The sequence below is a fragment of the Cyprinodon variegatus genome, unplaced genomic scaffold (assembly GCF_000732505.1).
Source record: "Cyprinodon variegatus isolate N-32 unplaced genomic scaffold, C_variegatus-1.0 Scaffold106, whole genome shotgun sequence".
Classification (NCBI taxonomy): domain Eukaryota; kingdom Metazoa; phylum Chordata; class Actinopteri; order Cyprinodontiformes; family Cyprinodontidae; genus Cyprinodon; species Cyprinodon variegatus.
The window spans coordinates 1,128,409-1,153,781 of NW_015150559.1; the positions used below are offsets into that span (position 1 = coordinate 1,128,409).

Sequence of the window (25,373 nt, forward strand, 5' to 3'; positions counted from 1 at the left end):
TTTCTTCTCACACTTTTTGTTTTAGCTAGTTTTTTCCCTCCCCCTGTAAATATTTCCTGTAAAATGGATACATATTATAGTTTCATTTTAATGAGTTGTCAAATTATTAAGCTTTTCACATTTTCATTGAGACAAACAGACAACATGTCTTTAGACTTTGAAATACAGAAAACAGAAAAACCCCAATATTAATTGAAAATTAAGTAAAAAATACTTTAGTAAACATGGACAAACTTTACTATTCATGAAGCCCAAATTACTGTCACACATGTTTTACTGCATATTTTATAGACATTTTCAAAAATCATGTCATTCTTTCCAAGCTTCCAGATATCTGATGAACTTCTGTGGTTTATCCTGCTGCATAGTGACATTTTCTTCAGCATTCTCATCTCCCTCAATACCATATGCTTAATAGTCACATCAAGGAAAGGTGATGCAGGCTTTAGACGTTTGCGTGCCTGAACTTACTATAAGTATATCACCTAAGGAATTTGGAGCTCATTGGCAGCCATGCGGTTTTGGGTATGCACTTACAGTACATAGCCAGCAGGTGGCATTATATAGAGCAATACATTAAAGCCCCGTTATATGGTCTTATTTGCAAGTGTAGGACAAACGCCCACACATACAGAGAAAAACAGCTTATGGGATAAAAGTCCAATGTAGAAACCACCATCGGTATTGAGTCTAGAATTGTGATCACAATCCCTTTCCCCTTCAGCACTGATGCAACAAAAGATGCATCAGTCTGTCGTATTAATATATGCATACGCATGTGTTTCACACTCCCACTCATCCCTTACATTTATAATGTTTTAATCTGCTTTATTTCTCTCTGTATGATCTTTTTGCCTATGTGGCTTTGATCTAAAACACATAGAAAATATATTGCTCTTATAATCATTTTATGTATGCAGATATCTATCATTTAAATCATTATAATTGTAACATATTTGAAAAACATAGTTTTCTTTGTAAAAACACTATTAATTGTGTTATTGCAGTGCCTCTGCAAGTGTATTCAAACACTTTGAACCTACATTCACTAAAACAAAGAGGACCACTGGAGTGAAGTAGAAAAAATGCAGTTTTTCTTTGTTTACAAAATATTATAAAAAACATGTTTTTTAAAACTCTTTTTGAGGGTCCAGTGTTAGATTAGTTTTAGATATAGGCCAAAAAGACCAGTGACAATCTTCATTTTTATTAATGGATAAGAAGGCCGTATTTTTAATAATTCATTTTATTAAATAAAAACTGTGTAGAATATGTATGATATCTTGTAACACTTCTAGTAAATTCTAATTAAAATATATTCAAATTTATAGCTGTATTATGAAAAAGATTTACTATTGACCCTAAGAGAACAGCTTTTCAATTCATGGTATTATATATTTACACAAAACAGACTGAGGGCCTCTTTGGAATGTGCTACCTCCTTAAAACCACTCACCATCCACAACAGTTCCTTTGGGGTGAAGGCACACTTTTTCCACAAATAAATGACTTTCTGCTAATCAAATCCACTATGCTTAACCACACGGCAAGTAAAAAAATAATGTCAAGGAGCAGGAAATCAGACTTTCAGAGTACAGCTCCCGGCTGATTGAACAAGTGATCCTAATCTCGCCCCCTTGCAGGAGAACAGAGCAAAGAAACCCGACGGTCCTCACTGTGAAATTCGAATTAATATTGATTATGTTGCTCCAAGGACGCATAAATTGAACTTGTTATTTTCCAATTAACCAGCAAACTGTCTTTGGGAGAAGCACAACAGAGGAGACCCTTTAAACTCGGGAGGGAGGAAACTAAATGCTAATGCGAAGCAAGTGTGCAGGGAACAAGGTAAACAGCGCAGCTGAAGCTGATGTGTTGTGACAGTTATTGATGTGGCATTTCATGTGTATGACAAAGGCAAATACACATCAGTGATCTGCAGTGGCTTTGCTTCTTTACAACATTTAAATGTTGCAGGTAGCATGTTAGATTGTATAATCCATAGAGTGCTTCTGACTGCATGACATTTTTAAAACACAATTTCTTTTTTAAAAACCTTATTATATTCCTAGTGGGAGTGAAATGAGTGTAACAAACATATGTAGGGCTTTTTCTTAAGTCAAATGAACAGTGCCTTACCCCTTGAATCACAGACTTGAATATTTTGTCAGGACTGTATGTGATGGACCGACAATGAGAAGTGCATATTTGGAAAGTATCCATTAAACAAGGCATTACTTAAGATATGAAAGGTTTTTTCATGCATTTTTATTTTGTTCTTGTGAATCAATACTTTGTAGAACCACTCTCTGCTTCGATAACAGCTGCAATTACACTCTGCAATGTCTCTTCCACCTTTGCAAATTGACTGTAAGTTTTTGCCCATTCTTATTTAAAAAAAAAAATGCTTAAGCTCAGTTAGCTGTGGTGAGAGCATCCAAAATGTTAATATTGCCACAGATTATCTGTAGGATTTGATTTTTTTTTTCAACACATGAGGATATTTTGATGAAACTGCACTTCAAGTTCAGGTGTTTTATATTCAATTTGTTCAATTCCCCCAATTTAACAGTTGGTGTCATCAGGGATAGATTTGGTGACATTTTCTCCAAATCAAATATAAATCAAGCCTTTATAAGGAATAGATTCATGACAGTGGGTGATTATTTACTAAATAATTTACTTTAAAAGGTCGTTAATTGCATGGGGTTTTACTTAGAGGTCTCAGAGTAATGGGGGCACAATACTGTGATAAGCATGTTCTCAGATTTTACCTATTAAAATGTCATGCTTCATTTTTAGTCCTGTTTATTATGATCTATCACAGGACATCCTAAGGAAACCGACTGAACTGTGTAGCTTGTATTTGTTGTATGTTCTGTATAAACATATTTTAAGGCATTCTAATCATTCTTTCAACTAAGCATCTTAGAAAAGGTTGTGCAGCTTGATTCTTCTTTTTTACGTATATTATTTTCTGCAATTAAATGAATCCCAGCAGAGCCAAGTCACATCAATGCAATAGGTTACTTCACTCACCACTGGTCTGTGCACATCCCAAAATGCTCTTTCCTGACTGTCGAGAATTTTCCTCTCAATTTTGTCCCTTTTCTTGTCAACCCTGGGGATGAAAAATAAATTACAACTGTGTCTATCCAGTGATCATTATTAAACATTCTTAATCTAGCTTGCACATCTATAAAGGTTTATGCTGATATTCAGCAAGCGTGAATTACTGACTTGATTCATAACAACAAGAGGACTGACTTATTATGGCTTTATACATGTGGGGTTCTTTTAGAAACCTACTTTGCTTGTGCTTCTGCTTGCATAAAGATGAACTCCCATTTCCTGGCAAAAGCTCTCTGTAGCCTTGCTAAGCTCTCCTATGGGTGAAACAGAAAATACAAATTAGAAAAGAAAGGCTTTTGAGGAAACATGGCTTGTTCCGTCTGTCTGACATGCTGCTGGCTGCAGCCTTTACTGCTCTCTGATTACATGGAAAACAAAAACAGAAATAACCAACTCACTGATTCAGCACAGAATCAAAACATATTTTTTTCTTCTTAGCTATAAAGAAAATGAACACAAAAGGCTCTGGAGGTGTGCTAGCACACAAATAGTGGGCATGTCTGAAGGTTTACTTAACTTACTGCTTCATAGTCTGCAAGCTCCAGACGTGCTTTGTTTTGCATTGTTCTTTTGCAGAGGTAAACAGCTGGGGAAGAGAAGGGAAAAAGAATGGTAATAAAGAGAGAACAGAATATCAGCTTGGCTTTAACAGCCTTAAGTGGCTCTGCTTTTATGCATTTAATCCTCTCAAATGCACATTTAGACTGGCCACATAAAGGTCATTTAGCTATGCATGCTGCAAATGTGTCTGTTACTACAATGCTGGTGTGTGCGTCTCTGACTTTTGATCTCTTCCTAGGCTATAATCATCCCTTCATCTCTTTGTTAACGGACCATAATGCGGGAGATTCATTATGCCATTAGACTGTTTTCATTATGGGGCATCATGCACGTGAGTCAGTTGCTGCATCTGCTGTTCTCTAACTTCCCCCAGCTTTCCCAGGATTATTCCCACAGTGCGCTTTGGCCTTTTCCCTCTTCTGCTGCAAATTAAAGACCTGTCAGTGTACAGGGATTCAATGAAAAAAAAAACAAAAAAAAAAACATTTTGTATAATATGAAGGCTTTATCTCCACTCTGCTTGGCTGTAAAAAGGAAGAGCTCACCCCTGTATCAACATTAAACAATTCAGCCAACTGTGAACAACATGAACAACAGGTGCATGCATACAGACACGTGTCATGTTTTGTACAGATGCATCACACTGCAGCAGTTGGAGAGAATAGCTAATGAAGAAACATTGGACCAAGGTGTGTAACTGGGATTCTTTGTTCTGTTATATATAATTATGCACAAGTTTTCAGCATTTCCTTTAAATAAATTGATTTGCAAAGGCAGTTAAGCCTATTTCCTTTCTATATAATTTTGTCAGACAAGTTTTAATGTGAGATACTATGCAATAGTATTTTTTTTATGTATCACGAGACATCGACAAGTTGGGAATCAGAAGAGGCTTTTCAGAATGATCCTGATGTGACCTGAGAAGTATGGAGGGCTAAGGTACAATAAATTCTTCTTTCATGAAACAAATAAATGTACTATTTAATTTGATGTTAAATAATAAAATGTACCATTTCTTCTTCTAATACATTATGCTACAGTATGATTAAATTTGATTAAAATGATGAAATGCATAATTCAATGTCATGCTACATAATTAAATATACTCTATATGATACAATATTTTATTGTATTAATTCAAACTCTATTTAAACAGGTAATCTTATTGAGATCCAAGATCTTATTTTCAAGAGAAATGAAAGAAAACAACAAAAACTCTTTGATGAATAAACAAACTGAAATAATGCGAGGACAAAGTAAATAAAGAGGATGTGCTTCTGAGGAACAGAGGTGCAACCTCTGTGTACCCCAATATGCACTGCGGCTGACGGATCGCTTTGGGACCTCAGCACATTGAGGTGTGCGCATCACGGCATGTGCATCGTGGCTGGCACATCACTTGGAGACCTCAACACATCACGGTGTGCACATAACGGTGGATATATTGTATCCACACCTCATTACAGCAGGTTCAGTGCAACCACAGAGCATCACAGTGGCCACATTGCACCCACAGCCATCACATCACCTAGCACCTATTGTGTGAGAATGTTGGTCTAGTGGTTAGAGCAGTGTGCTTGTGCTCTGAGAAGGTTGCAAGTACCGGTACCTGGTTTGATCCCCACAGCCTCCACTCTGGGTTCCTGTGCAAAACCCTTAACCCCACGCTGTTCCCCAGGCGCCACACAATGGCAGCTCACTGCTCCCCAAGGGGATGGGTTAAAAGCAGAGAGTAAATTTCCCCATTGTGGGACATTAAAGGGAATTTTTTATTTATTTTTTTCTAATCCTTTTCTAGGTTACTCCCCCAAGTGTACATTGATTCTCAGCATCAAAGTACCTGCCGGGGCCCGTGCGCCTAATAACTTATTTCATTTATGTCCTTATCTGCTTTTATCTCCTTGAACCCCAGTCGGCCTCAGCAGATGGCCGCTCACACTGAGCCTGGTTCTGGAGGTTTCTTCCTGTTAAAAAGGAGTTTTTCTCTCCACCGTCGCTAAGTGCTCAGTGTGATAGATTGCAGAGTCAATGGGTCATCGCAATCAGCTGGTTTTCCTTTGAGAGAAATATTTTAAACATTAGGATTGATTTACATGTATACATAAATTAAATAATACTTTTATAATTGCAGCTTTTTTCTTTGTGAGTGTCTCCAGGTTGAACTATATGTCTCATCTTTAAGACTGGTATTAGTAAAAATAGTTCTAAAAAGAATGTGTTTTTTTTGCTCCGTAATGAGTTATGATCGGTCACATATACTCCCAATAAATTACTTTGAAGTTTGTGATACTCTGACAAAAGTGTCACAACGTTCAAGGTGGTCAAAAAATTCTGCAAGGCACTTTAAGGAAGAAATTAGGAATACAAAAATAAAACAGTTCTCTCACCATAGTCTGTGTTTTCAGGTTCCCAGCAATTTGACGGCCAAAAGTATGGAGTCTGAGAGAAAGATAGGAACATTGTCAGGGAAGATACAAAGAGACCAGCACAAAACAAACCAAAAGAGTTCTTTAAATCTATGTATTTTACTGCCATCAAAATAGGGCCTGCAGATACAGAGCGACATCAGTCACAGCAAAACATTTAGCTGTATAATGGACTTGGTGTTGGATATAAGAGACATAAGTTCCCTTCAGAAAGACCTGAGAGCAGACAGGAACATGAATCTTGACCCTCCTTGGGGCAGCATTGTATAGACTGGCCTCAGATGAGAACCGATTACACATAAAAGCAAAGTGACGCCAACCACCAACAAAACAGCCTTAGGTATTGATTTACTCTGGTCAGTTCTTTGTAGCATACTTGGAGAGAAAAAAGAAAAATCACTAAAACTGTCAGAGTCTTTATGGGCATTCAGAATAATGTGCTTTTTCTTCTATGTTTGTGAGCAATTAAGAACAATGAAGTACTGCAATTCCAATTTATCTCTTTTTTCAAGCTGCACAATAGAGACGCTGCACATCCAGGTTAGACCGGTGGTCGATTTAAACCAAAATAAACTGAATTTAGCACTTTTTTCCCAGGAAATCTTGAGGTAGACTTAAACAACAAATGAAAACTCTGCTCATGCAATGTCAGATGTTAAAGTCAATTAAATTTATGTAGCCTCTATAAAAACAGCAACAGCACAAAAGGTTTGCAGTTACAACAATCACAAAACAGCAAATAAAATAACTGCATTCAAGTTAAGTAAAACTAAAGGTAAATACGACAAGATTTTAAGACATATTTAGCATCTGATACAATGACAAGGGAGAAGACAAGCATTTCTAAAAGATGTTTAAAAGTGTATCTTCTATAATTTGTCCTCTATAATTAGTTTATTTAAGCATTTTTTAAATTAGTTAGTTTGAAATTTTCCAATTTGCTTGGTTTTGTAAAAGTTAGGTTTAAATTTGTTAAACAAATAAACTTTAAATGGTAAAAGTTTTCACAAGTGGATCATAAGTTGGCAAGAATTTAAATAGTAAAATAACATTTATCTGTAAGATAAATGTTATTTTATTCTCAAAAATGGCATAAATTTTTAACATCAAAATTTATATATTTTTGTTTTATTAACCCCAGGTACAAGGGTGGACATAAGGGGGCCGTCCCCGCACAGCCAGACACTTGTGCCTGCCCTGGACGGGAAATTGTTTTATTGGCTTTTGTTTTTTACTCTGGAGTGGTCAACTTTCTAATCATTCCTATCTTTGATCTGTCAATCGCACAATCTGACCAATGCAAACACAGAGCAAAGGCATCATGCTAGCCACCTACACATGGTAAGGGGGACGGGTCATTGAGGCGGCTGTGGTCACCATAGCAGGTGCTGCATGAATATGGGGGCTGTTGCCAAAAGGGCTGATGGAACAGACAAGAGTGGGCAGAAAGCAGTGGGATACATTTCCGTTGGAAGCTAAGGTCTGAAGTCATCAATGGACTAAAAGTTCATGCTTGGAGAATTCAAGTTAAGGTTATTTGATGTTGAAGGGATAATGTTCTGTATATGGATTTCCTTACCTGAAATCTATAGAAAGTACCGTCATCTTTGAGAGTGAGGACATGGTCTGATATAGGAAAGAAGTAGCCATGTGCAGCCATCAGTGTTCCTAAGTGAAGAGCTTCCACTTGAATGAAAAAAAAAAACAGATAGAAAGAAACACAATATAGATTACAACTCTGTTTCTGTATTTCTCCTGTTATTCCCAAAACTGTTACTGTAAAAATGATCATATACATTTTATAAAAGTCATATTCTGTAATTTATCCATTTTTGCTTAAAACAGTACAGTATAAAAAAACAAAAGTACCACTAAAAAAACTCCAATCAGGTGGTTAATATGTTTCTTTAATCCAGCGTCTCCTTATTAAATCATGTTTACTATAATGTATTCTAGCTTCAAGTCATGTTTTCATAAGCAGAAGGAGGAAAATTATTTTATTTAAAATAAATTTTAAAAGAATTTATTAAATATGACCATAATAGATACTGTATATCATAAAATAACTTCTGCCATTTTATCTTTTCCACATTTTGTCACATTTATTGGTAACCATTCATAAAAAACAAGATAAAATAGCCTTAATAAGCAAAGGAGAGGGGAAATAAAAATCTTTGCATTGATATTCTACCTCTTTACTTAGACACATCTGAATAAAACTGTCTGCCATCGATTGGCTTTAGATGGGTTAGTCTGTTAAAACAGCAGACAATCTTTCCAAGACGCTCATCCATCCTCGACTTTAAAAACGACTTTGAGCACCAGCCCTTGAATCAGGAACTGCTGCTTTAAAAGCATCTGAGAGTACTCTGACAGATGGATAGGCAGGCCTCGGTTCCAACAACGCGCAGCACAGCCGGGGATCTAGCTGATTAGCCCACCTTCAGCGGGAGAGGCGGAACTCATCAGTCACATCACCTGGTGTTGTGCCTGGTTGGAGTGGAAAACCGCTTCCTCTCGACGCTGCACAGCACATGGTTTACCGTTCCTGATTTAAACCATCAGATAATGAAAACATCTCATCTTCCTCTACTGGATGTCTCATCTGCCACCAGGTATTTCCTGCAGTTGTAAATCTGCAAGACCTTTGTTGAGACTCATGTTTCTTTCAATGTGTTGACACATTTTGTTAATTAGCAGCAGGCAGAGGAAACAATTCATTTACATGATATTTTATGCAGCAGCGCTTTAATCTCTTAGTTTCAAGCAAAACTATAATATGCAGCTGTTAAAATGTCTCCCATAGTCTAAGGATGCAATAACAGAGGCTTAGTGAGTAAAACATGTACATCACAGCCCTCTCACTCTCTGACAGATTCACAACGCCTGCATGTGTGAGGGATAAATATAGATCAGCTTTTCCCTTAGCACAGAGAAGACTGTTACAGCTTTAAGAGTATGGGGTGTGACATTGTGTATATGTGTGTGTCTATAAGCACATTTGTGTCAAGGCTCCATTTATTAATAAATAATGACTCACCATACTTTATTAAAATCCCTTGACTCATTAACGCAGCCACTTCATCTTACATGTTATGTGTAAGAGCAATATTATCCTTTCAACATCGTCATCTTCTACACTGCCATTATTCAGTCTTTCCTGGGTTTATCTATTTCTGTGCAGTTTGGCTCATTAACAAAACAGGAGAGGTCCAAACTTCAATGAACAATTAAGACTGCTGTGACAAGATGGATACCCAAAAGTACACAATCACATGCTGTGCAGAGTTCTTCTGGCGTTTTTAGAAGGTAAGACATATTCATTAAAGATATTATAGTTAAACACTTAGCTTTTATTGGAAATTAACCTTTAAACGTGCAGCAAATCAGTTCTACTCTATGTATCTCAGGATCTCAAGTAAAAATGTTATGGAGTTCCCCTCTTCAGGAGATATTCTTGATTTTTGTGGATTAAAAAGTGTTTAAATTGTTGAGACAAAAGATAAATGTCATTATTCAGAAATGTATTCACTCTAGGCCGATCCATGTGTGCTTCCTCAGAAATCATTTTAAAGATCTCTCCTTCACAGTTTGGATTAATTGCTGTTTTACATGCAATATCAGACTCTAGCTGGTACACAATTGGACAGTTTAATACTTTATCATTGTTTTTCTTTCTTCTTTCTTTGCTTTGTACCTGCTGTTTCAGTTGATTTTTTTTCCTCAAGTGTGTATCTGGCTTTGCCTATTAATGTACAAGAAATTGCTATTCTTAAATACCAACCACAGTGTGATCAGTATAACCACCATGGAATACATTTTTAATTACTTCATTTCTTCAAAGCAAATTTTTCATGTGTTTAACAATTTCAGCCATAATTCTATATTATATACTGAATTGTAAAAATAAAATTTTACAGGAGTTGTAAAAGCTTTCAATTATAATATATTTTATTGCAGTAAAATGTTTCTATCAGCTATAGTTAATTGATGTATGCTTATCAAATTTATGATGTAGTGAAAGAGCTTGAAAAAAAAGATTTTTTTTTCCTGTGGGATGAACATACTTTCAGCCATTTCTTAAGGGAAATAAACTGACATTATACTAACAGCTATTCAACTGTAGGCTACACTTGAACCACTTAACAAACATAATATTGACATTTTGGTGAGTATGCATCATGGAGAGCGAGACTAAAGTTGCTTGCGGCAGTTTCCTTTTTTTTCTGTAATATCAGATCTGTGCATATAACCATCCTTTCATCCTCATTTCATAAAATGATTTTTGATTTTCTCACTACATGCTTGTAAATACAGACATGGACATATTTATTAATTTAATTTTTTGATTAATTTGAAACAGTTTGCATACCAAGATTTATGTGTATTTTCTAATAATAATAAGGACTGAATTTGAATGAATTTAGTTTGATTTTAATTAGTCTGGAGCCTACCGAAACATGTATTGATCAAGTCAATGTTTACTGTAGTTTAAATACTGCATTTTTAATGGGCCATTGCCATACAATTCACACCACATGTCAGTAAAAAACAAGCTAATTCACACAAACAAAAAACAAACAAAAATGGAATTAATTCCTGGGTCGACAATTTGAATGACAAAACTACTTGCTGCATGTTTGCAAGGAAATCCACACTTTTCTCTTCATCTGATTCATATCAAGAATGTCCAACTACATTTCTGCATTCACCCTTTTTTCAGTTGTATTAAGACAGTAAGATGGCTGGACAAGACTTAATATTCCCCTGTAACATTTGGACTATATGTTTTAAAAAGAAGGATTCCTGAAGAATCTAGAAGGGAGCTAGGAGAAAGAGACTCACACAAGAGGGCAACAGAGGGTAAACAAGAAACACAAACTCTAATATAACCAAAAATAACTAGAATAACACAAAATGGAAATAAAACCCATGAAAATTCAGAGAGAAAACTTAAAAAAAAAAACTATGACATCTATTTGCATAGTTATTGAGCAGAATCTATTCATTTTTTAGAAATCCTCTCATATTTTAAATAAAATAGAACACAGATACTGTCTAATGTTGATGAAGAAAATCTGGAGGCCATGAAGCTCTTTGCATACTTATTTAAACATTAGGTTTTGTTAGTTTCCTTTATAACAAACTCACAGTGTGGTGGCAAATTAATAATGAGTTTTTGTCCTTGGATGAGTTCCTACATTATAATGCACTGTTTAAATCAGTGGTTAAGCAGTTATAGGGTTATAAACTGAAAGATTAGGAGCCATTTAAATTAATATTTATTAATGCCAATGTTGAATTCTGTTACACAACAAGGTAAACAGTTACACTAATCAGTGGGAAACTAATTATGGTAAAAAGTTTAGAAAAATAAATATTTGGAATCACCGGTTTAAATTTACTTAAATGAAAGATTTACATCATGTTGCATTATTATAGTAGCCCCATTTACACTACCCTCTGAAACTGACCGGTGCAGAGTTCAGACCGAGCTTGGAGCAGTTAACTGTACCGAGCTCGGTTCCTTATGACCGTTTACACATCACACTAGCACAGTTCCTCGCCTCCTAGTGACGATCTACGGAACCAAAGCTCTATAGAGGTAAACAAGCAATTCAATATGGCGGCGGCCGTAAAATTCAGGAGGTTTTGTTGTAATTGTCATATTTCATGGTTAGCGGAGAGTAAGGCAAAAAAGGTAAATTTACTTGACAAAGTCAGCATTTACAAACGATAGTCTAATCAGGGCTTACAGACGCAGGAAACAATGACAGGCTTTGAGGTTAATCACACTGCTAAACAGAATCATCATTGGAAATCATGTGGCAAGGAAGGGAAGCCTGTATTTTTATGAATGTCTGAAATTTCTGACTGTAAGAAAATGACTAGGGGTGCTCATGCTCTCTTTGTTATCTGTGAACCGAGCCAGAAGTGAATCACGCCAAGCTCTACTGATGAACTAGTACCAGTTTAGCACAGTTCAGTTGTGTCTGGCACGGTCCGGTTCAGTTTTGTGTACCATTTACACTAAAGTTATCTCTGTGATCATGCTCAGACTGATCTCTGCATGGTTTCAAAAGGATAGTGTACTGTAAATGGGGCTAGTGTAAGGCTGGACATATAGTTGTGATGAAACAAGAGATGCCAAGCACACAGCAAAACCAAAACATGGCAGTGCAAGAACATGCACGTCACTGCTGCTATCACATCGGTTTTGTTAGGATCCACAATGTCATTTTTTTACAGATAGAGAATGTCACACTCACAAGCTTAAGTTGTTGCTAAGACATTTTGATTTGTTACTGAGATTGGCTAAGACTCAACTTTTGTAGGGAGGCACTAAATGTAGCTTCATCAATCAGTTTGGGCAGTTCAGCTGAATGTCACTCCTTTCCCTAAACATATTTCAGTCAGAGCAGTCCTTGGTTTATAATTGGTACTAAACATAGTGGGATTCGTTTAGCAAAAAACGTTATCCTCAATCAGCTTGGATATAAGCTTATCTGCCTGTACTTAATAAACTTGCTTAAGCTGCAGCTGTAACTGTTGCTCTGTGCAGAGCCCAATTACATGAATCTCTGTTAGCCTTTTGTCATTTCCTGGAAGAGTTGGTCTCAGCTAAAGTCAAAAAGATTTTAAAAAGAGCATAGTGTTTGTGACTGCAGGGCAAGACAGCATGTTTTGTGTCTGTGCTGTGAAACATGCTCAAATCAGAAAGAAATGGTCTGTAGGGACAAAGAGTGCTGCTTGCTGACATGTTTTTAGACAGGTCACTGTCAAAGAAAGTTTAGTTTAAATTGATTTAGATAAATCTTTATGAAGACATGTCTATGATTACAGCAGAAAATGTACCCAATAAATGTAAGTATGCTGAAAGCAATTATTGTTGATTCAAGACAGAACAGTGCAGTAGAAGTTAAACAACTGACAAACACATCCTTGCACAAAAATAATAAAATACACACACAAATCTGTGCAGATATGTAAGAAACAGAAAATGATTTCAGAGCTCTTGCACAACCAATATAAAAGTCTGATATGCATCTTCTAACATTATTAATCTTACCCAGCACTCACAAATACATTCAATTTAAAAGTACTTTATTACTCCCATAGGGAAATTAAATTATTTTATTTTCAAAAACATTACCATAATAATATATATCATTTATAATTACAAAGTCACAAAAAGCTTTTTACTACTGCGGTTAAGGATGTAAGCATAAAGCATCCATTTCCATCTTGAGTTTAAATAAATGTGTGGTTTCATATTCATCATTATTCTAAATGTACCATGCAGGGTCCAAATAGCAGTTTAAGTCATTCAGGTTTTTCAATAGTTTATGGACAGAAAGATAGTTCAAAGAAAACTGTAGCACTGTGAAGCTGCTCCATGAAGCTACATTGGACAAAGGTTCTTAGGTTTAAAAATGCTGAAATGGGTTCTTTTTATGCGGTGTACACTAAAGTTGATCAAGGGATTTTCATAATTTATAACAAGAACATTTATGCAATATTAGCAGCCATTAAAGTTTCAAAGTGTGTCCTTGTGTTAAGTTCTCTCTAGTTTTTCTCAGCCAAACTACCATATCAAAGTTGCATCAGTGGAGTCAGCCAGCTCAAAAAAATCTGCCTGATAAGTTGATTCCCGTGAAAATCTGAGAAATGATACATGCAAACAACTATGAGATCCAGAAAAGCATAAGAATGTAGGTAATAATGTAGCACATATAACATTTTAATGCAGAATTTACAGAGTTTACAATCATGCGGAATTGAAGCCAAGAGTCAGCAGCAGTGGCAGAAGTATGTAAAATGAAAACTAATTTAAAAATTGCCCTAACAACCCAAACTTCAGCAATTATTACAAGTTGTGATCCCCATAATTCTTCAAAAATAATTCTTCAAAAAAATAAAACAAAAATTTGGCTGTACAGAGCATATTGTGATGCCATGTCAACCCGCAGCCATCTGGGACTGTTGGGCAGTTGGCTGAAAGAACATGTTCTCCAACTTACACGAAGCATTAACGGAAACATTACCAAAAGCATTAACTGTAAAATCACAGATTAGAATCAGTCTAAAAACTAGAGGACTCAAGGTGCAGGCTTCAAGTTAAGCAGCTAATTGTTGGCCGGCTGTTCACTAGATAGCCGAACAGTAAGTTCGGCTATCTGGTGTTACACCTGCATTACTCTATAAAGAACAGAACCAATAATAGGAATATTGTTTGTACAGTAACGGCTTTAATACTACAGATCCATGCAGTAGGTATTAAATTCTTACTGAAGTCTATGTATTAGACTTCTATGTATTGTGCATGTATTAAAATCCATATTTGTCATGATTGTCAGCATAGAAAAGGTCCCAGTAAGGATGTAAACTGGTAACAGAGTACTTCAATAATCGAAAACTTATAGATGGCTCGGCACAAGGACAGTAGAAAATAGAGAATGATTATAAAACAGACTGACTAGCAGAGCAATGGATTGCATGACAAAGAAAAATTTATGTCTGAAAAATTCAGACATAAACAGTGAAAATTTAGGAGCACAGAAAAGGTCAGTGAGAATTCAGACTGTTATATATATATATATATATATATATATATATATATATATATATATATATATACAATATATATATATATATATATATATATTATATATATATATATATATATAAAACAGTCTGAATTTATCCAAATATCCATATATAAAGTAATTTAAAAAATGTTTCAACTAAACAAAAGTGGAAAAAATTGATAAGTGCTCACTTTTGATTGACATAAATGTTTCTCTTTCTTCACAAGTGGCACGACCTGTAAGTCCTTGCCGCCCCACATACGTCATGTAGAGCCACTCCTGTATGCATCCTACCAGTTCCCTCCAAAAGCAGACCATCCCACAGTCACCAGCAGCTTAACCATGACCCAGCTCTTCCTGACCCCTTAAACAGGTTGTTTGCACTCTCCACTCAGCAGAGGGTCTAAACATTCCTCTGACATCAATTAAGTGAAACAAATGTTTTCAGGGTCAGGCCACTTGACTTAATCTAAAAAAAAAAACTAAATAGCGAGTTAGCGCTGGTTTTCTGTTGTTGTTTTTTTTTCAAAGTGTGCGTAAATTGGCCAATGGTTTATCATCCGATGTCTCATTTTCGTTTTAAAAAATTAAAACAAAATACTGCTGAGTTTTTGCTTTTCATTTTTGGTTTTAAATGAAACAACAACCTGCCTGGATGTAGACTGAACACTAAAACAGGGTTTGGATGAGGAAACTAAATTGGCTAATCAGAGGAAGGATGGAAGGAGGAAGGAAGGATCAGCAGTGGTAAAATGAAAGTAAAAAAGCTGTATCCAGATATGATTAAAACACATTTTGAGTTGAACTGAGATACGAAGGAACTGTTAAACCATGGGATAACAAAATTCCAAAGAAGATTCACAAAGAACAAAAAGCAACATTAAGGAACTACGCACAAATGAATTATGTAGCAACACTTGGATAAAATAAATTCCATAAAATATTATGAAAAAAAAAAAACCAACAAAGTCCAAAAGATCACAGCACATAAATATCAATAAAAGTAAATAACCTCAATAATCAATCTCAGAGTAGAAAAAGGCAATGACTTTTAAGTAACAAAATAAAAATACCAGATATGCAATACATGTTCTGATGTTCTGTGTAAATATCCTTATTCCCTGATATTTCTTTGCAAATTTTGTACTTTCCTAAATCTGTTTAACATACATTTTGTATACATGTATTCTGGGCTAAATATTCAGCTTTGTTATTTACACTGAAACTGTCTCCATTTAGCCAAAAATGCACTAAAAGTCATAAGTCAAATTAGGGATCTTAGATTTTTTTATGACGAATCATAGAAAGTGATTGTTAAATTGTGTATTGAAGCTTTCTCTCCAATTATTGCTGTTTAGAAATGTATATCTGAGGTCAAGCTAAACTAACCATTGTTTTTTTTTTTCTTTATGATTGAAACATCATAGTGTATCTCAGTAGCAGTAAAATTTACCTTGATCTTCAATGTCCAGGTTCTTCATGAGCCATTGTACAATGTCAGAACCTGTAATAACAAAAAGCACATAAATATGAATTACAGCAGTGTTGCAGAATCTTCCAAGAGCTGCAATACCTGCTTGCATATAAATGTGAGTGAAACAGAAAACAATGACACCTTTAACCTTGTCCATCAACATTGATTACCATACAAATGTATCTCGCCTTGTACCATGTAGGTGGGTAATAGACCATCCATTATCCAATATTCTTTTCTGACACCCTCTTCAGGCTAGCTCTCTTTGGCTCCAAACCATTAATATAAATGACACCAGATACAATGGCAGGTTGAAGCACTTATTATGTGCTGCATAACAACAGCATTTGTATGACTCAAAAGGTTTAATAAGTCAGAGATTGCCTTCCATGCAGCAAAACTGCATCAACAAAAGTAGAGAGGAGAAAGGGGGGTAGGCCACATGTGACCCCTGTGACACTTCAACAAGTAGGAACATGAAACTTCTTGATTGTGGCTGCCATTTTGCATCTTTACCGCTGAGAATGTGACAAAATCATTTTCCCATTTCAGACAAACATAAAAGCATCCTCTGCTCTCCCCTGGGCATTTTCACACTGCGACGCAACATGCGACTTCAGCACTTTGACTATATATTTTCCGAGCAATCATTACTGTCTATCATACTGACAGGTGAAGGTGTGTTGAGTAGACCAAAGGCACAGAAGGCAGGAAAAAGGTGTGAGACGGAGACATGGGGGAATTCATGCAGCGAGGCAGAGTAGCCTCGTGGCTGTCCTTACATCTACTACACTGCTACTCTGAGTGTCTGCATATCCCTACTATTATATCCCCTTGCATTTCAGTGTACCCAGCTTGATTTGATTTGTGATATTTTTAAGGACTAACATAATTAACATGACCCCATTTTCACACTTAAAAGGCTGACCTATTTTCCAAGAGCTGACTTTATCACAATGTGTAATTCCCCCGCAAGAATATTGAAACTAAATACTTTCACAACCATGCAGACAGCTAGATGCGCAGGTGGCAGTGTATGGAAGAATTGGAAATAACTCAACACAAAGAAAAGAACTACTAATATAGATAGATACATGTGTGCCATTTTGCTGCATAATATTTAACTGAGCTCCCCATTACTAGCAATGAAAAGAGGGAATGATCAAATGATTGTTTACTCATCCCTACAAGTGTGTGAGCATGCTGCAGCCTTTTAGTCTTTGGTTAGTGTCTCATCTAAAAACAAACCCACAACTGACAGAATGCCACAATATCCCACCTACTGTACACACACACACGGCACACAATCATAGCAAACCAATGTAATTTATTTATCCAGAGTTTGGTGCTTCAAAGAGATTCAAATAAACAAATCTTTAAAGGGAAAGTGCAGACTTTGTGACCTAAAGAGTCGATGCATATGAGTTATTTCAAATAATTCCTCAGGTCAATATACAGGGCTCAGCACTGTTAATGCTACGAATGGGGCTCCCATCTTGAAATACTGGCTATGTAAGTTGGAAGAAGATGCACCGTCGTTGGCCAGATCATATGACCCGTAAGAACGTTATCGCCTTATGGACACGGCTCTTATATAGTCCCAGAGCTAAGGCTTTTGCTCAACTATTTTTCCGCCTGCTCCACTACTGGTCATGGCTGAGGCAATGACAAACTTTAAACCTTCTGTGGAGGCTAAAAGAGAAAACGGGAAAGGGATTGTGTGCAAAGAAAAACAACAGTCGATCATAGAAAGGAGTTGCTTTGTTGGGGCAGGTTGAAAGAAGAAGCTGGATGTAAAACCAATTCTCTTCTTTCAACTTTATTATTTGATTGTTAAGTTAACACTTTGCTCCTAGTATACAGTCATATATCTTTGTTATTATTTTTGATGTTTAGTAGAAGCCAAATACCGGCAATTACAGGTCTAGCGCCCCAAGTGGCCAAAAGTTACACAGTGTGTCTTTAATTGAAATAATAAAGAAACAAAGCAGGGAAGTATATTGAAAGAATAAGGCAAATAGAGAACAGTTATAATAACTGGACAAACTTCACAGTATGTTGCTATGCGACTGCCTTTTTAGATTAATATGATCCATCAATTGCTCCTCATAAGATTGAAGCAAAGTTTGAAAACTGATGTCAGGTAAGGGGAAGGTTATAAAAGTGCAGTAGGAAACTTTTGTAAAACTGTGTTTTTTACATTTTGTTTCACTTCCCTGACAGTAGAATATGAGGTGTAATCAAAAATACACAGCTCCTGGTCGAAAACAAACCATCAGAGCCTGTCTTAGAAATTTCAGTCATGCTCCCGTGAATGCTGTTCACACCCCTCCTCTACACTATGCATACTCAAGATTGCGGCTGTACTGCAGTTGTGCAGTAGTTGATGTTTCATTCTTACCAGTCATTATGCCATAGCTGTTTATCTGTTATTATTGGTGGCCCTGCTTACTAGCCTGTGTTCACAGCAGACCCTGCTGTGGTAGAGGGGCAGTCGAGCTAGGGCTGAAGCAAAACATAGAGCAAAGGAGGAACCTGTAAGCTGCACTTATTCAAATCTTTAGGCTTACAAATTGGGCAATAAAATGCAAATGCCAATTAGTGCAGTTCTGTGCCATACTTTTTACGTCTGTCCCACAAAATACAATAAAATCCTGCATTTGACTATTTGTCAAACTATGTCAAGTCAAAAAAATATATATAAACAAATAATTTTTTTATGTGGGAGAAAAAAACAGTTTCCAAAAGTAAGATAGGCAAACTTGCATGAAATGCATGCAATGTCTGTTTGCTGTTATTGCTAGATGTTGCTTCAACATTTCCACATAAGTTTTTAAAACCATGATGCTGTTTATTTTGTGAAATTTACTATTTTCTCAGCTGGAAATGTACCCCAACAGTGATTGTGCCTCTTTTGTACTTGTAAGTTGGGATGCTGCTATATGACTTGCAATCTTTCCCATTTGTCTTCCACAGACTGTTGGCAAAACACTTGATTTTTATTTACACAAAACCACAAATATGTGATTTTGGAGCAATGACTTTTCCTTTAGATTAATGGGGCCTCTGTCGGTTAAGTAGAAATTGTACCTTAGAATGAGTCATACTTGCAGAGATCAACAATTATCTTCCTTACATCTGATTTTTTTTGTATTTAAAAAATGCTGCAAAATGAAAACAAATTAAAGAACATCTAAAATTTGTCTTTTTTAATGCAAAATTTCAGTAAAATTAGATAATTTAATAATCTTAAATTCGATGAAAACAGAAAAGCTTTGAATGATTTAATATTAAAAACTACTGTAAGAAAAATATGTTTTAATTATATCTGATGGTTGCAATTAGTAAATATTAGTTTAAAAATTTTCATGCAATAGAGGAGTCATTAGTTCACTTAGGATAGAAAGTGACCTTAACTTTTCCTCAACTTTTATTTGATGCATCCAAAAAATTTTCAAATAAATAAAGATTTCTGGTCTTTATTTTTTATTTGAGATTGACAGCATCATCTCATGTCATCTCATCTATTCACAGCTAGCAGACACACACGCCGACTAGATAACCAGGGCTGAGAGGCTTAAATAACAAAAGTAACTTTTGATTTTGCTAAAATACAAAGCACACAGCCTTTTAAATACATTTTTATTTCAGATTCCCTGTCTTGTTAAACCAATGGTCAATCTTTCCTAAAAAAATTTTCCAATAGAAAATCTTGAAAAAATCTGAAGTACAAATCATTCTATATAAAATTTATAGAACATAGAGAAAAGTGACAACTTCTTTGCTGCTCAGTATTTTTATCCCCAGATGTTTAATTTAATGATCAGTGCCTTTAATAATTGTTTCTTCGACTTTACTCTCCGGGTTGTCCTAAAAGTACAGAAAAAATATAAGCTGCGAGAACAAAAAAACAAAACAAAAACAAACAGTTGATACTTAAAGCATTACTAACATTTAATCTTAACATAGCCTCTTCTATGTCCCTATGATGGTAATCTAGGGAAGTGTTTTTCAACCCCGGTCCTCAGGGCATTCTGCTCTGCATGTTTTAGATCTTTCTCTACTTCAACACACCTGATTGTGATAATTGCAGTTCAGCAGAACTGTTAAGAACTCTTCAGCCAAAGTGCATCAGCAGTCTGTATAATGGGTGCTATCTGACTAGTGTTGGCAGTAATGAAAGTAGGTAGTAAAAGGAAACAATGTTTCTGATCAATAGTTTAGTATTTATTGAATATGTGGTCCTCCAGGTATTCCTATCTAGCACTTATGAGCTAAACAGATCCCGACTATTCAAACCGAAGTTAAAAGCACAGCACACAGAATTTAACTAAAAAATTGTATTACATGTGTACTCTGTGACACATGCAAATTCACACACGTTTATATGTTTTGGGCTTTACAATGGAGAGGTTTGTTTTTTGTTCGTTTTTTTGCAATTTTATCTTGAAAGGCTGCAACACCACTTTTGACGCACATAATCGATGCATGCTTCTGTCATGTAATGACGTACATAAAGGGCTATATGCTCAGTGATGCTTTCATCAATAAACCTGAGATGTTCATTTAGTGGTGGACATGTCAAGCAAAAACCAGGCTTAAGGCTCTCCAGATTCAGCACAGTAGTCAGGAGGTCCTTTCCTACCTAGGACAGTGTTCTTACTGTTGAGCTTGCAAAAGATAACAGTATAGGAGCTAGAAAGATAAGCTATGGACTACAATTTGATTTATTTAGATTTTAGGGGTATGCTTATGAGATTATTGAGTCTACAATCTATTATTAGCCAGTCATTGTTTTATGTTTTATTGGAATGACATCACACAAACTACCCAACATCCATGCCTTAGCGAATGTAGATTAAAGCTTCATCACTTAATTTCACTTGAGCCAATCCTCCCCTGCCCATCAACGTTTGCTCTGGATCCTTCTGCACTTTCAATGTTGTAATAGTGGTTTAAGTACTTTTTTGGACCAAAAAAATCATCTTAACATTTGAATCAATAACTTTACTTTTCTTCTGTCCATTTGTCTTTAAGGTCTGTATGTCAGGTTCTGCGGAGGTTTGAAGAGGACCCAAATGCATTGACAGAAGCCTAGGGTGTTGTGTTGCAGATTTAATGTTCAAATGGGCAACAGAGCCAAAAGTCTACAAACAAAATACTTAAATTCATGAAAACAGACACGAAGACCAAATAAATGACGTTGAGGAACCAGCAAACAGGAGGTGTATATATATATATATATATAGGAGACAGAAACAAAGATAAGGCTAATCAGCAGATTGGGAGCAGGTGTGGACAGAGGAATCTAAAAGGGAGCTAGGGGGAAAGGAGACTTATACAAGAGGGCAATGGAGGGAAAACAAGAAATACATAAGAACTCAAATACATCCAGAAAACACAACAAAATGGGAATTTAACCAATGAAAACTCAAATAGAAAACTTAAACAGAACCAAAACCATGACAGTGTGTAGACATGTCTTTAGTACTGGGTATAGCAATAAAAGCAGAACAGTGTTATTCTCTGACAGTTGGCCTTACCTGAAAAAACACTGGGTATCTTGGTGAGGAAGCTTTTCACTGTTCGTATGGGAATGCCGTTTTTCTCATCCTGCATGCGGGCTATTAACTCCTCCATCTGGACAACACAGAAAGATAGAAGGGAGAGAATGGGAAACAAAAAAGAGGGAACGATAAGATTACCGATTCATTTTGTCTGAAAAGTTAGGTTATAGAGCAAAGACATAATGAAGCCAACAAATTAAAACAGTTTATGATGTTCAGCTGCATCACCAGATAAACGAGAGGGAGCTGCAGCTGGTGGCTAACAAGCACAGTTGTCAGATTTTTGCGTCAAATCTCACAAATTGTTGACTTTTGTATTACAAAGCAAGCTTTAAGATATACTTATTGAGTGCTGAACTAAAGAAAGCCTTGCTCTTTTTCCTTTTTATCTATCACAATATTGTTTTGTCTTCAACCAGCAGTAACCTTTGAAGTATAGAATGAACTTATCAAGCATAAGTTATAGGTTAAGCTGTGTTACAAAATTTAACCAAAATCTGTCTCAAGGAATGCCATGGGTGTAAAAGCAGCTGCACACAGAAAAATACAAATTTAAAAAGGGTAAACATCTTAACAATAGGAAACAGGACTTCCATTTTAGTAAGACGTGTCTGCGGGAGCTCCTGTGAAACTTTTGAATGATCATATAGGGCCCTTTCGTTTACTCTCTATTTTTACATTCCGACTTCACAAGGCTCGTTGCAACTGTATTACAGGCCGTTATGCCTCCATAACAGAAAAACGTCCCCCAGGCTGCAAACTCTTTGGGTAGTAGTGGGGTCACCCCGCTGCGAAATGCGTCGCTAAAACGCCCACTCCAAGGAAGACTGTCGAGCATGGCCTCTCCGGACTTTAAGGCTGAACACCTCGCACGTCTTCGAGATGAGGTGGTAGGCATTTTTAACACAGAATTGGATACGGCAATGACGATTAACTTCACTTAGATAAAGTCTGTGCTACAGTCTGTGAAAATGGAACTAAATGCCAAAATAGCAGCTATTCTTGTGGAGGTAAATATGCTAAAGATAACTGTGACTGACATGGAGGGCTGTGACGGCATGCACTGACGATATGGTTTCACTTCAAAGTAAAGTGGCAAAACTTTCCACCTAACTTGGTACTCTCGATAATAAGTGTGGAGATGTGGAAGCGAGGTCTCGCCGTAACAACATCAGGATAATAGGTCTACCTGAGGAACAAGATGCGGTTGACACGACCACAGTTTCCACGCTGCTGAAGGAAGCTCTCGGCTTGGGAAAGGAGCCAGTATTGGACCAGGCGTATCAATCCCTACAGCCTAAGCCAAATTACGGCGAACGGCCCCGTCACATAATAATAGCACTTTACACTATTATTTAGACTGTGCCGACGTCCTATAATGTGCTTTAGCCTAATTTGATGATACGAAACTTTGAGGCAGAAAAGTTGATGAAATCAGACATTACATTTTTCCAACAAGAACATGCTTCTTTAAATGTGTGATGGTAAAACTGCTGATCATGACTGCTTTCAATGAATAAAAAATGTTTTGCTGATTAGAAGTAACATGTTAAGTAAACAACTCTACTTTTTTAAAGCATTGTGATTTTTTTTGGTTTTGTTTGTTTATCTCAATGTTATAAGTATTACTGCTGACTTTTATATGCAAGTAACAAGTTCAATGTTGTTATGTGTCAGACTGCAGGATGGTCCTCCACAGTTTTGTTTATTTGCTCTCTTTAATACTGTATGAAACTGACAAGCCTTATCAGAGCTGCTCATCTTCAGTGGGGCCAATTCCTTCTCACACAAAAGGGTTTTGTCAGGGCTCCTGTCTGTGTATTTGTTTTTGTGTTTGTCTCCCTTCCACCAACAGGAGGCGCCTGGTTCCGGTTCGCCTCCTCACACACCTGCTGACGGTTACCTCATTAACGGATTGCTCTTAAGCTGCTGATTGCCACTACCGCGACGCCAGAGTGTTTGCCAGTTTTTGGTACTCTAGCCAAGCTGAGTTTTCTCCAAGACTGAGTTCTTGTCTCCCTGAGTATTAACTTTGTTTTTGTCTTTGCCTCTCGGCGGGAAGTCATCCTGCAAACTGGACCTTTTCGGACCTCCTCTCCCAGGAGGGATCAGCTAAGTCTTAAACGGAGCCAGGGATTCAAACAGAAGGTTTGGATCCAGTCTCCCTTTTGAGGATGGTGAAATTACTCTCTGAGCAAGGGAATCATCTTCACCACGACCCGTTCAAGTACAGCAGGAAATCTGAGTGGCAATCAGTGTCTCCGTTCACCTACACCGTCCGAGTTATGGGTAAACCCTGTTCCGCCCTCCGCCGAATCAGACATACACTGGATAACCAACACACAGATTGGAGTCAAGGATCCTTCACTTCTCTGGAAACGTGAGTCAACAATTAGATCCTCTCCTTCAAGATCAAAGAATCAGATTTCCCACTGAGCCTGAACTAACCGCAGTGTCTTCCCCTCGCCTTCCAGTTCCGGCTGAGCAGAGTTTAGGGAAACTCTGCACCGAGCTTATCATCTTCAATAAAATCCGTCAAACTTTTCATCCGTGTCTCTCTGTTTGGTTTCACTGCATGTGGGTCCGAGCCTTAGAAAACATCATGACAGGTTTGGTGAAGGACAAAATGAATTTCTTGGCCACACTAGAGAACGGTTTTCATTAAAAAAGGATTGAGATGGATATGTTAATGTGGAACCACTCTGGTTTGGCTATTCTTAGGCCAGTACTGTATGATCAAAGGTTGTAGCTACTTGAATACCCTGTAACTAAGAGCTGAGCCAGTTAGTGATTGGAGCCTAATTCACAATAATAAGAGCTTGCATCTTCTCCCTATGTATATGTGGGTTCTCTCTGGGTACTCCGGCTTCCTCCCACAGTCCAAAAACATGACTGTTTATTAGGTTTATTAGGTTCTCTAAATTTTCCTTAGTTGTCAATGTGTGTGTGTGTCTTTTTGTATCTCTGTGTTGCCCTGACAAAGACTGGCGACCTTTCCAGGGTCTAACCCGCCTCTCGCCCATAGACTGGCGGAGATAGGCATTGCCCTACCGCGACACTGACGGAATAAGGGGGAGAAGATGGATTGGTGGTTCAAGATATAGGGCAACCTTGAAAAAGTGTGAATGTGAAACTGCCCTTAAGTTATTTTCTTTGTTATATCTTACCAAACTGATTGTTGTTTTGACACAAAGTGGATGAGAGAAATGGTCTTGCTCCACTGACAATTTACAGAATCCACGTTATCAACTTTAGTAAGCCCTGGATTAGGAACATGCAATAGATCTAAGGCAATATTGGATCTAAATGTGCCAGAATGGCAGGCATATGATTGCAAAAATAAACTGCATGTATGCAAAAGTAAGAATTCTCTTAAAAATTCCCAACACATCAAAGGATGTGATTGTGAGAGAGATAAAGCAGCAGCATGTTTGCACATCTGCATGGTGGGTGTGTTTACACTCTCCTTGGTGTACGTCACTTCTAGGCTTTAGCTTAAGTCATTAGGGCCCTGTCACACCTTGACAATTTATACAGGGTATGCCTGACATCCCAGAATCTTCAAAAAAGCAGGCATAGGCTAAACATTTTTTGTATTTTTTCAATTTTGGGCGTATACATAGCG

General features: G+C 36.8%; 1 protein-coding gene across 1 annotated transcript in view; it reads right to left on the bottom strand.

Annotated features, from left to right (window-relative positions):
• The window catches only part of rgs7 (regulator of G-protein signaling 7), a 71,919-nt gene that overhangs the window by 6,169 nt on the left and 40,377 nt on the right, over positions 1 to 25,373 (bottom strand). Inside the window, exons 3-9 of the mRNA XM_015374606.1 lie at positions 21,725 to 21,821; positions 16,161 to 16,211; positions 7,699 to 7,805; positions 6,081 to 6,132; positions 3,654 to 3,718; positions 3,310 to 3,386; positions 3,040 to 3,121 (exon numbers count right to left, since the gene is read on the bottom strand). Coding sequence (XP_015230092.1) covers positions 3,040 to 3,121; positions 3,310 to 3,386; positions 3,654 to 3,718; positions 6,081 to 6,132; positions 7,699 to 7,805; positions 16,161 to 16,211; positions 21,725 to 21,821 — 531 coding nt within the window. The remainder of the gene's footprint in view (positions 1 to 3,039; positions 3,122 to 3,309; positions 3,387 to 3,653; positions 3,719 to 6,080; positions 6,133 to 7,698; positions 7,806 to 16,160; positions 16,212 to 21,724; positions 21,822 to 25,373) is intronic.